The sequence below is a fragment of the Schistocerca serialis genome, chromosome 2 (assembly GCF_023864345.2).
Source record: "Schistocerca serialis cubense isolate TAMUIC-IGC-003099 chromosome 2, iqSchSeri2.2, whole genome shotgun sequence".
NCBI classification, from domain to species: Eukaryota; Metazoa; Arthropoda; class Insecta; order Orthoptera; family Acrididae; genus Schistocerca; species Schistocerca serialis.
In genome coordinates, this window is record NC_064639.1 from 900215550 (window position 1) to 900228819 (window position 13270).

The 13270-nt window shown below is 40.3% G+C and overlaps 1 protein-coding gene across 1 annotated transcript in view; it reads right to left on the reverse strand.

Moving 5' to 3' along the window:
• LOC126458240 (signal peptidase complex subunit 2) overlaps positions 1-13192 on the reverse strand; it is a 46285-nt gene extending 33093 nt beyond the window's left edge. The window contains exons 1-3 of the mRNA XM_050095140.1: positions 12949-13192; positions 5570-5647; positions 1584-1717 (exon numbers count right to left, since the gene is read on the reverse strand). Coding sequence (XP_049951097.1) covers positions 1584-1717; positions 5570-5647; positions 12949-12987 — 251 coding nt within the window. The 5' untranslated portion in view covers positions 12988-13192. The remainder of the gene's footprint in view (positions 1-1583; positions 1718-5569; positions 5648-12948) is intronic.
• Positions 13193-13270: the final 78 nt, after the last annotated feature.

Below are 13270 nucleotides of genomic sequence, written 5' to 3' on the forward strand. Positions count from 1 at the left end.
ACTTCAAAGAGTCAACTTTTAAATATGAAAGGAGATCTAAAACCAGATGTATTTCAACATAATAAATTGGGCTGGCAAGTTTACGGAACATACTCTTTAGTTTTGAAGTCTAATATGTCAGCTGAGCTGAAGAAAAGTTTTTGACCAATGTATACTGCCAGTAATAACTTATGACTGTGAGGCACGGACATTAAAAGAGTTCATTGTAAGAAAACTAAAAATAAGATAAAGGAATGGAAAGATTAATGTTGGGCTATGCAAAGAAAGACAACAGTTCATACCAGACGTACAGCAAAGATAAGCGACATAATGGGAACAGTGAATAACTTACAACGGCAGTGGGCTGGTCAAGTCACTCAAAGAAAAGATAGCAAATGGTCACAAGTACTAGACTGGAGCCCAATTTACCAAAACAGACCAAGGGGAAGACCACAGGACAGTTGGGAAGATACTTAACCCTTTGAGATTCTCTGGGGCTGCAATAATGTACATTAACTTTTACTGTGTCTTAGCCGAAACAGAAGTATTTTTCCCAATGGAAACCTGAAGTACACATTTGTAAATGTTCAACCTTTTCAGCATGCTCAAATGCTGCAAACTGTTGGGTATCACAATGAAAGTATCAGCAAGTCAACACAGTAGCGCGCAACAGCTTGTGACAGTTTGCAGCAGCTCGTGACGACCAGAATACACGTATGTGGTTGATTCGGCATAATCCAATGTGTAATTGAATATTGTTATTGTTATTTAGTGTGGTAATTACTGAATGATGATTTTACTATTCATTACGATTAGAATATTTTGTAATCAGTTATTTTAGCCAATAAAATTAAGCCAAGTGTACATAGTATGTTTTGAAAATGGGTGCATATTTTTGAATAAATCTGGCATCTAAAATATTTTTAAAAAATCATTTAAGAGCATTACCACATGAATAAAAATTTTCCCTCTTTCAGAAAAAAAATCAGATCTGATAGTGTTAGAAAAGAAAGCTGGACTGAACTGGCAATGGGAAGTTCAAGATTTGTTTAAAAAGAGGGACTTTCTGGGATTTTATGTTGCATGCCAACTCAAAAGAGGCCACATCACCAAGTAATTGAACTGGTTGATGATGACAGATATATTCAACCCTCTGTTCTAATATACTGACATTACATTATTTACCTGTTGTCAAAAATTAAAATTGTAATTTGTTAAACATTTTGTTAGCATCTTATGTGTCTGAGAGTTCCATGTGCAACTTCCATGTTCAATCTATAGTTCTAAGTAAGTATTACTGTGGCTTGATGACAGTTTCAGGCTACAGATGTAAAAAATTCAGTCTACAGGTGGATCATGGATTTGTTCTGCCATTCATCACTTATCTCATCCCTGGCAATATTTGTTAATGTGTAACATATCAAGTTGCACAATGGTTTGGAGCCCAAGTTAAACTGTTAGGTCCTCAACAAGTGGTTGGGTAAGCCAGTTCACTGTTTGGACGAAACAAAGGGCATACTGCAAGTAACACGACCATGCCCTAGTAAGGCACTGCAGTGTTTGAACTGAGTTTCAGGTTGGTGACAGTTTCACTTTTGTCTTACCTTGATTGTGGAAATGGGTAAATATAATCCCACAACAACGCGAACATTGCAACACCAACTGCAATTCCACACATTATTAATCGACCGTCCATCAAAGCAAAGTTTTCTGCATAATTGTACTTTGTTGTCAACACCTGTAAGAAAAAGGACAACACAAGGAAAAAGTTTTAAATGGGTCTGCAAACCATACAGCATCATACGTGACAAAACAAATAAGTAAAGATACTTATTTTGCATTAGAAGGAAGGAAGATTAGTTTAATGCCCTGTTGATGAAATGGTCATTAGAGACAGAGTACAAGCTCAGGTTACAAAAGGATGGGACAAGAAAATTGGATACCCCCTTTTCAAAGGGACCATCCGGGCATTTGCCTGGAGCGCTTTGGGGAAATCACATAAAACCTAAATCTGAAAGAGTGGAAAGGGATTTGAACCGTCATCCTCCCGAATGTGAATCTGATGTGCGAAACACTGTGCCACGTCTCCCAGTTTATTTTGCATTAGATGTTTTTCAGTTTTATTTGACATTTGGCAAGACTACAACTACACAAAAAATGTTCAATTATACATGTTCAGGTTTCATGAAGAAAAATTCAAGTGATCTACATAAATCAACGGAAAAAAAAGAAAAAAAGAAGGTGCTGCAACATCTGAATGTGATCATTGTCTGGCCCTGGGGCGGAGGATCAGGATGAAGTGAGAGTATGATCTAGCTCCCTCATTGTAAAGGTGGCACTGTAGCACTCACGACTCTGAGAAGAGAAGGGTATATACTGACAATCCTCCACTCATTTCGGATGGAGAAAGGCAGGGAGATGATAGGAGCAGCTCGAAATCTCCTCAAACGGGCAACCCAAGGTGTTGGATATAGCAATAGGATCCACTATAACATCGTCTGATAATGTCAGGCCACAAATTGGGGAAGGCCCTCAGTCCCAGAGAGCCATTGAAGGTTGGCCAACATGAAGGAAGAGGAAGTGGAATTGTTAAAAGAACTAGTAAAGGAAATCCAGCCAGCTTTTATCCTATCCCGAAGAATGCGACGACTCTGTGCACGCAACTGTCTGTAACGAATACAGTTGACCATCGTAGGATGACAGTTAAAAATGCGGAGAGCACATTTCCGCTCATGAATGTGTTGTGGCATGCCTCAGTCCATCAAGGGCCTGGGACACGGAATGGTAAGGAGGAAGTGCGAGGAATGGAACGTTCTGCACTGGTAAGGATAGAGTTTGTAAGCTTTTCTACCTGGTCACTGCAACTGGGGAAATGTTGTTCGTCAAAGGTAGCAAGGGAGGAGTAAAGCCTGCAGTTAGTTTTAGAAAGCTGCCATTTGGGTGTGCACGTAGGTGGGGTAGGAGTCAGAAAATGGATAGCTGACAGAAAATGGTTGGCTGAGTATGTGACAGAGAGAACGGACTGCTCGAGATGATGGGCAAGCTGGGTAGTGCAGAAGGATATATCCAAATGGGAATAGGTGTGCATGGAGTCTGAAAGGAACATGGCTCCTCATGTGTTAAGGCAGATGAGGTTAAGTTGATTGAGAAGGTCAGCCATTAGGACACCTCTCAGGCAGTTTCTGGGAGAAACCCAAGGGGGCTGGTGCGCATTACAGTCATTGAACAGCAGAAAGAGTGAGGGCGCTGCCCAATAAGCTGGAGGAAGTCTTCTCTGGTGACACTGAATGACGGAGGGATGTAAATGGTATAAAGGGGAAAGGTCAAGTGAGGAAGGAAAATGCAGATTGCAACAGCTTGAAGGCAGATAGTCTTGGAGATATGTTGACTATGTACATTATCCAGAATGAGCAGCAAGTCTTCCCCATGAGATGGAATGCTGTCCTCTAGGGGAAGGTCAAAGCGGACCAGGAAGAAATGCGAGAGCTCAAAGTGGTGGTGAGGATGCAATTTTCTTTACTGGAGGCAGAGAACAAGTGGACGCTAAAATTGTAAAAGTAACCGTAAGTCCTCTTTGTTGGGTCAAAGGCTGCAAACATTCCATTGCAGGACACTTGTGATGAGGAAAGGGGAGGAGGGAAAACATGAAGGGGTGACACCTCAGTGAACTACCAAGTGTCAGCCTTCGAAGACTCAGTGCTAAAGGACACAGGGGCTGGAGGATTCTGTTCCATGAGATCTACAGAGGCATCAGCATTCTCCTTCTGTCGGCCTGAAGAGTCCAGGGCAGAAAAATGGATGGCAGTGCATACTGGTGACACTGAGGTCGGCTGTGTGACTATATCGCACGGGGACACTGTCAAAGAGGATCTCCAAGTCGGCAAAGGAAAACTCAGAAGTTTGTTGACTGGAGGGTCATAGGAAGTCTTTGTGGGAGTATTCCTTCTGTCCTTCCCGCCCTGCCGGTTGTGTACCAGGTGACTCCGCGTGTGAGGCAAAAGTTTGGTGGCTTGTTGCACAGCTGGAGGAGGAGGCAGGAATGCTGTGGTCATGTCCTTCATGGAGTGAGATGTAGCAACAATAGTACTGTAAGTGCCAGATGGTAGAACACAGGGTTTGCAACTAGCCAATAACTTGCGGGCGACTGAGTAAGGCACTTTTTTATTTACCCGTATCTCCTGGACAGCTCACTCATTGAGGTACATGGGACAATCTCAAGAGGGGGCAGCATGGTCGCCACTGCCGCTGATACAGCGTGAAGGAGGAGGCGGATGACCAGCCTCGTGAGCATCCCTACCACAGGTTACACATTTGACTGAGTGTCGACAAGACATTCGAGTGTAGTTATAACGATGACACTGATAGCAGCGCATCGGGTTTGGATTGTATGATCGGACAGTGATAATTTCATAACTTGCTTTGATCTTTGACCGAAGCACCACTCAGCTGTTGTGCTTGAGAATCAGAGGTAGTCTCCAAAACAAAAGTGCCATTGCATAAACAAGAGCAGGATTTCAAAGGGCCAGCAATTGCATCAACACCTTTCTGAATAATGAATGGATTTACCATCGCAAAGGACTGACAGCTTACAGTATGTGAAACCATGAGGAACCATGGTGCAGCTGAGAGGGTCTTTGAATAGGGAATTTCATTCTGTTTACGTTTGGTAGACGTTGACTGGGAAGATGGTGATTGGCTCATTGCGAGAAAATCCCCCTTGACTGCCAGCGTATTTGATGGCACACTCATTCCAACTAGCCCCCCCCCCCCCCCCTCTCAGAGGGGGCTCACCCACCTTAGATGATCGTTCACCCTCCTCCCGAACAGCTGACAGAGGGACCAATCAGCACTTTGGGAAGGTAGCAGATCAGGCAATCACCCCTCCCTGGGCCTGGCCCGTAATAGGGGGTTCGTGCAAACCCTATCTGTCGACCTGGGGCTGGGAATTGTGTGTTACCCAGTCACCTGTTAGACATCAGATGCACGGGCCGGCCTTGAGGAGCGCACAGGGAGAAAGAAGAAAAAAAGGAACCTCAAATGCCGAAGCGGAGGAAGGACAGGAGAAGGAGAATGAAGAAAGAAAAAAACAACCAAAAACAGTGGAGAGACTGTTCTGATGTCAGCTACTGATAATGCAGAACACATTCCTGAAAGCATCCCAGAGATGTTCCCCAAGGAAGGAGAAAAAGAATAGCAAGAGGATAGACATGCAGAATAATGGAAGGGAAAAGATGCTGCTAAGGCTAGGGCCCTGTGGCAGCCAAGCTCGAACCCGCCAAAGAGTGGTGAGCCCCCGGGGAGAGAGGGGGGCACCGCTCGGTGAGTAGATGTTTTTTTTATTTATCTGATTATATTACAGTTGATCTACAGATATTCGAGAGTATTATTTATATAGTACCCTCCTTAGGGTAATCTGATAAAAAAATATTGTATTTTATGACTAAGGAAATTGCAATGTTGGCCCTTACAATGTTCATTCACAATGTAAGGTGATAAAGAATGCTCAATATTCCTCAAAAACAGACTAATTCAGTGCAATGCACAATACGAATTTTGATGTAAAGAGAGAGAGAGAAAGTTATTACTGTACCTCTTTCACTCCATCATCCAAGCAGTTTTTGACAGCAGAACCATCCCATTTATTGATTTTCACTGGTTTGTCTTGTGGCTGGAAAAACGAAAAGAAAATAAAACCTGTTGCTGAAATGTACATTCTAAAAACATCATAGTTTGGAGACAGTTTCCTTGTTCCATGCTTGCTCTTTATTTCCTTTTGCACTTTTGTCCTTGAAATTATTCACACTTCACCCTGTAATTTCTCTTTCATTACTGTTATAATTCTGATCATCAGAAGTACAAATTTTACAATAATTGTCACGAACTGGATAAGTCGCTCATGCTTTTATAATTTATGCCTACCTCAGCACACAGAGCACAAAGAGTAAATTTTGACAAACCTCAAATAAGGCTAAACATTTATCAGAACCAAAATATGTCAATATATGAGCTTACAGGGTATACTGTTCCTGTTTCACATTAATGACTTTCCTAAGAGTGTTAATCTCGGAGAAAAATTTTCTTTTCTGGGGACAGCAGTGTTATGGCCTATGAGACAGCGATATAACTCCTTGTATAGAAAGCAAATGAAATGATCAAGAAAGTGACCAGTTGCTCAACAAGTTACAATGAACATAAAATTTTATGAATTTCATTTTGGAGAGAGAAAAGGGCATTTAAATTAAATGCATATGGTACTTCTACAGACTGAGTAACAAACACAAAATTTATAGGAATGAACACTGATTCTAAGTTGTAGTTTTGTGAACAAATAAATATACTTGCCTTGAGTCCTGTCATCAGTGTGTAACAGGCATTACATAATATGCAAACATACAATCAATTCTTAGCTACAGAATTTTTTTCTGAGAGCAAATGCAGAAAATATTAACAAAGTGTGCAAATTACAGATAAGGCAAATAGAACTTGCCAAAAACACTAATTGGGCTGATTGTAAAGACCTGTTCAAAACAGTGGTGATTTTAACCACACATTCACCAATCAATTTCACAAGTCAAAAATAACATTGATCATTACTGCAGAAAGCTCTGTCCATGACCACGGAACAAGATCTAGAGTGAACTTGTAATTATCAAGAAAGAATAAATATAAAATTCGAAAACAACATTTTCTACAAAGGGATAAATCTTTACAATAAGTTGTTCAAGGAGATGAAAGAGACACTAAAATGAACTTATTTGTACAGGCAGTTAAAAATTATCCCCTAAGCAATATATGCCACACAGTGGGGATTATTTAAACACCACCAAGTAGTTGTTTGGTAAAAAAATGTAACATAAATAAACAATAACAATAAAGTGTCTGTCATTTCACACCACACTTCAACACCATAATTTTTATTTTTCTCTTTTCTTGCCTAGAAAATCTTACTTGAAGCTCTGCAACAGGTAATACCAAAAACATCATCTTTCTGAGGTCAAAATCACTCATTACAGAGATTCTGGTTCAGTTTTTCTGGCAAATAAATGGGAACCTGCAGTACAAAAAATGGAAGCCAAACAGTGTCACCAAGGTCCTGATGTATGTTGTAGTGTTACATTACAAACTAATACATACAGCGTGAAACTGAGTATTGTGGTAACACTGATTAGCTTTGACCCATGATGTCATCAAGGTGGTGGACACAGCTACTTTAGGCATATAAAATATGGTGACAATGACATCACTCATTAGACAAGCAAACAGACACAAATAATCCACAGAACATTAAACAGCAATGGGACAATGCGGGAAATATGGGGGGGAGGGGGGGGGGAAGGCATTTGAATGAGCACAAAATAAATATATGTCAGTCTCAATAACAGAGACACCAAAACAAATACTAACACAAAAATCAAGCAAACAAAATTGTCAGCAAAAGAAAACTGGCACCAGAAATTTCCCTTGAGCTCTATAGCTCAAATGAAGACCACAGTACCATGAAGCCACACATATCTCCAAAATCCGATACTGGCTGATACAGGCCTAACTAACATTGAAAATCCAACCTCTCTGATGTGGGTAAAACAAACTCCGTGATATCTACCAACAGCAGCCTAAGATAATTAGCAACAACTATCAGCGCAAGCCAAACATTTGCATTAATGCCAATTTCAATAGACAAGAAACGCATAAACAGACATACCATACACCTGCAATAAAAAATAAATAAATCCACAAAAACAAAAAAATAAGACAATACATAAATCTTGCAATACAGTGATAGCAAAAACAATGTAATCATCACAATCTTTCGAGTGGTCAGCCTAGACTTCTCAAACCAGATACACCCCCCCCCCCCCCCCCCCCCCAGACTGAATGCCGTAAGCTGTCCTCCTACAATGCCATGTATACTGGTCCCTGGAATGATATGCAGCAACTTTTGCCAATCTCATACCTTCTCCACAAGCGTAACACTTCACGTACTCTGCAATTAAACCAAACAACTGTAGGAATTTAATCCCAGTCAACTTTTTGTCCCTCACTGTGGTATGCAGAGACCTACTTGTGAACTTCATAAAACAAAGCACAAAATTAAATCACAGTCGTAAAAAACACCCCACACTAATAATCCAGACCCGAAAACTGTCTACAACTGCCGATGTTGAAATAACTCATTAACTTTCCTCACAAACAGAAGAGAAGGAGTTTGATTCATCACCAAAATCACTCACAAACAATACAGAAACAAACATCCCACACTACAGAGCACCACCACATACCCCAACATGTCCTCTGGATACACTACCCATTTCAAATATAAAATATGCTGCACCCCATGATGTCCCACAACACAGTTTTGTCACAGATCAAAGCAAAGAGGTGGTACCGTAAACTCCGGTTGACCTTGGTGATTCCTCCAGAGAAGCAAATGAACAGTGTAGCACCACTCTTTTACATCACTAAACACTTTCTTTGGGGGGGGGGGGGGGGGGGGGGGAAAGAAAAAGGTACACTGGGAATAAACTGAATAATGCTGAGCTGTTTTAAAACAGACTGGCCACATATTCAGGATGACGGATGCTTCACTCTTCATCTGATCACTCTAATCTAAGTTATCCATAGTTTCCCTATAATACTACAGCCAATCTTACAGTAAGGCCATGGCTGAAAACCTGTGGCATTTTTGTATGTAACTTCTTGTGTTTACAAATAATGTCTTTTCTTAAACTGTAATACCACGACCTGTCAATATCCTTTTAAAAGTCAGCCATGGATGAATAATAAAATAACAAAAGCAAGTAAAAGTAGACTCAGCTGAATTTAAAGTTTATGCAGAATGCAACAAAATACTGTATTTGAGGATGATTTCAAAATGTTACTACCTAACAGTTGTATTCTTGAGAAAAGTACATGGTTTTATTAAAATAGTGCTGCTTGGAAATGACTGGTACCTTGGTAACAACTGCCTGAATAGTAGAGGAAACTGGTGAATGGCACATGAAAAAGACTAAGAACTTGCAGTTGTAATAGATTGTGGAGGTGGAGGGGGGGTAAGGGGCTAAACAGAGAGTTCACCAGTCCCTCATTCATGGGACAGTCCATCTTGCATTGGAGACATCAAATGTGACTGTATGCAGAAGGGGTAAAATCAAGGCACTGAAAGCAATACTGATGCCAGAAATGAGAAATGATACAAGTACGATATGTAGGCTGGAGCAGTCTGCACACCAGAGAGCAGGCCATCAACAGCGAGAGGTACTCCCCATGTCCGACCCCACTAACCCAATGTAGAGAGTAAGACAGTAACACAATAAATAATTCCTAATAGTTGGGAGGGGAGGAGATACGCGCAAGTGAAAAGGATAAAAACATAATGAACATTAGTGGACTGACAATAGACAAATAAGCTGAGAGAGATAATCAGGTTGGTAGGTAGTTGGGCACAGTCAAGTATTCCCCGGGCCCTGTATGCGGTGGGAGGCATCACTCCAGCAACTGTTCCTCCCCTGATCCGATACTGTCAAAGTGTATAGATGGGAACAGAACCTACTCACTCAGAGGAAGCACAAGAATATATTCAACTGTTTTTGTCATCGGCTAGTACCCAGGATAAGCAATCCTTAAGGTCTTGTTTTCATTGTACTGCTATATGAAGAGGCACTCCTAAAAAAAAAAAATGACATAGGGTGCAGTAGAATAGGACGATCTGCATATAAAAGCAATTAAAAACAGAGTAAAAGATAGATGACCAAGGCACCAGGCAAAGGAGGTAGGGTTGAGTGTAGGTTCCCCGGACCACCATGTGTCAGGAGACATCTCAACCCAAACCTCGCTGGCCCCACCTCAAAAGGTGTTTAACATCTCATATATGAGAGTAATAACCGGTTTCTGGGAAGAAATGAAGCATCAGTCAAACTGTCATCCATAAACATTAGAGGCAAAGAATCAGGAAGACTATGCTTGGCATGGAGAGCCAGGGGGAGGGATTCCACTAGGATGTGAGCGACTTTCTGTAAGGTTCTGCAACCACAGTGTTGGAGTGGCTCATTACACAAGAGGAAACTACAGATTAATCTGGTGTGACCAATGCTGACATAACATAGGATGGGGGACTACTTCTGGGAGAAACGGGAAGAGTGATGTCAAGCAGTCACAGACTCTTTGATTGTGCAGATTTTATTAGATGGGGCATTAGCCCATCAGATGACGTTCCATATCCAAATGAGTCGGGGCCTTTCTCGCATCTGCAAATTCACACCTGGAACTGTCAAAGTGAATGTTGGGTGAGTAATTGCTTATCTAGCCAAACAGATGGCCAGTTCATCCCCTGGAATACCCACTGTTCACAGCATTAACATGAACTTACTGTTTTTGTTTATATGCTGTTACTGACAAAGCTGTTATAAATTTCAAAAGTTACTCAATTATTGACCCTTTATCACAAGTTGAACAGAACCTGTTCTTAATGTGTGAAATGCTGTGTGCAATACAGTATCATGAAGATTGCTCTGCATATAACAAGAGATCTGAATGTGATATCTGCATGTATCCAATGTTTAATAATAAAAATAATAATTACATTACTGAACATTAAATGGTTTTACAAATGTCCAAAAGTGGCAAATGTACAATTTTCAGACACACTGTAAATTCATTTCTTTTCTGAATATGCTATTAACTTAAAATTAATTTAAATTAGTATGGATATTAACTCAATCTTCAAACTCTATAAAGATATAGTAAATTTAAAAAAAAGTATTTATTTTTATACACCCACCACTTACCTTTATCCATACAAGGATCATCTCACAATGATATAGGATTTGTCAAGGTAAAACAATCCAAATCAACATGTCAAAATATACAACACACAATATACAATATGATTTATGAGGACAGGTCAGCTAGTCTATGAGGAGTGGAAAGGTGGTCAGCCATGGACTTGAGGAACCATCCCAGCATTTACCTTATTGATCTAGGAAAACCATGGAAAACCTACATCAGGATGGCCAGACAGAGCAACTCCATACTCTCAAATATGACGTCAGTGTCTTAATAGATGCACTGCCTCAGTCGGTAATGATCCCTTTACACACAATTTGTTTCAGGTAACTTGTAATATAAGACATAGATCCAGACTTCAAATGAAGACACACAAACTAAGGGCATCTGCTGATGACCTAAGGACTGTGAAAATGCTAATGTGCACCTTGCACCAACTTGTAAAATATTAAGTCATAGTTGGGCATTAGATATGACTTCGGACATCATGGAGATGAGGTACATGGTGTCATATATGCAGTGTATTTGAAAGTCACTGTTGTGGCTGCAGTAAGTCTAGAGGTTTTTGAAATTTGTTGTGTATATTACTATTGCTCATCTACTGCTTCTTGTAGTTGTTTTTGTGGTGGTTAGTAAGCTGAAATGAATCCAACAAGGAAACAGAAGTCGTACACTTATAGTCAAAAGTACGATCTTATGGGGGTATCAAGTAAAATTTATGACTTGATTGAGGACTTTTATTTTATTTTTTATTTTTTTTTAAAAAAGGGAAGCTGTGGCATGTTATCTTGGCTGCAGAGTCATCGTTGAGGTAGAAATAACTTCTTGGGTGTGCTCTAGGGAAATGTGTTGGAATCTCTGCTGTTCACATTGTATATTAATAACCTTGCAGACATCAGGCTTTTTGTAGATGACACAGTTATCTATAACTAAGTACTACCTGAAGGAAGCTGCATAAATACAGTCAGATCCTGACAAAATTTCAAACCAAAAAATGTAGTATCCAATGAATATAATATCAATGAGTCACTGTTAGAATCGGCCAACTCATACAAATATCTGGGTGTAGCACTTTGTAACAATATGAAATGGAATGATCACATAGGCTCAGTTGTGGGTAAGGCATTAAGAAGGGCAGTACAAACGGTCATTGGTTTATCGGTAGAATACAGGGGAAGTGCAATCAGTCTACAAAAGAGATTGCTTACAAATCAGTCATGTGACCCATTCTAGAATACTGCTCAAGTGTGTGGGACCCATATAAAATAGGACTAACAGAGGATATTGAACATGCATTAAGAAGGGCAGTACAAATGGTCATAGGTTTGTTTGACCCACGCGAGAGCGTCAGATGCTGAAAAAACTGAACTGACAGTCTCTTGTAGACTCTGTAAACTATGCCAAGAAAGTCTACTAAAGTTTCAAGAACTCGCTTTAAATGATGACTCTAGGAATACACTGCAACCCCTACATATCACTCACATACGGATCGTGCAGACAAGATTAAAATAATTGCAGCACGCACAGAGGCATTCAAACAATCATTTTTTCCAACATGCCATATGTGAATGGCACGGGAAGAAGCCCTAATAACTGGGACAATGGGATGCACCCTCAGCCATACCCTTCACGGTGGTTTGCGGAATACAGATGTACGTGGATAAGTATGGTGATTTGTCGCAAGCGCTGGAATTCCATGAAATTGGTAGCAGTTGCTAGATTTATTTCAAACTGTGGTTTTTAATTTTTTGTATAAATTTATTTTATTTTACGTTATTTTGAATGGTAGGTGTTGTAGGGGAAGAGGTACAGTTTGGGTGGATGCTACACATAAAAAGTCAACCTTCACCTGTAGTAAATGAAGTGGCGGATAAGGGAAGGGGGAGAAGACAACAAATATCACTTAGTAACTTGTCTGAACGGCTGCCGTATTTGCAACTACGAGTGCAAGAAAATCAGAACTTTTGTGGCGAAATATACACGAAACAAGGATTAATACTGAACACTTTTGTGTACAATATAAATAATACAGTTTGTAGAGGCGTACCGCCGATAGAACTGTCAGGCGGTAAGCTTGTACACGCCTTATGTTTTATGAGCTAGTGCTTGGTGTACATTTTTTTTCTGGATTTAGAACACAAATGCAAAGCTGAAGGAACACAATAATAAAGTTTATGAATAACCCACCTGCGCTTCCTTGCTGTTTTTCGGTGCCATTTTACCCATGCAAACACAATGTTTTCATGCACTATGCTTGACGTGTACCATCCACAACTACGCTCTTGTCAAAGATTAACCCCGAAGACATTACCAGTACTCCTTTCAAAATGTGGTTTTCGTAATTTCTTTCAACATAGGTGATTTGAAAGCATGAGGCTCTATCTTGCTGATGAATAAACTGGTAAATTTATACAACTCTCCGGTCAACGAGGAGGTGAAACTGCTACAGTCCAGCTAAACGGAAAGTAAATAAACTTTGCTTCTTTGGATAGGTCCACATCCCAGCAAC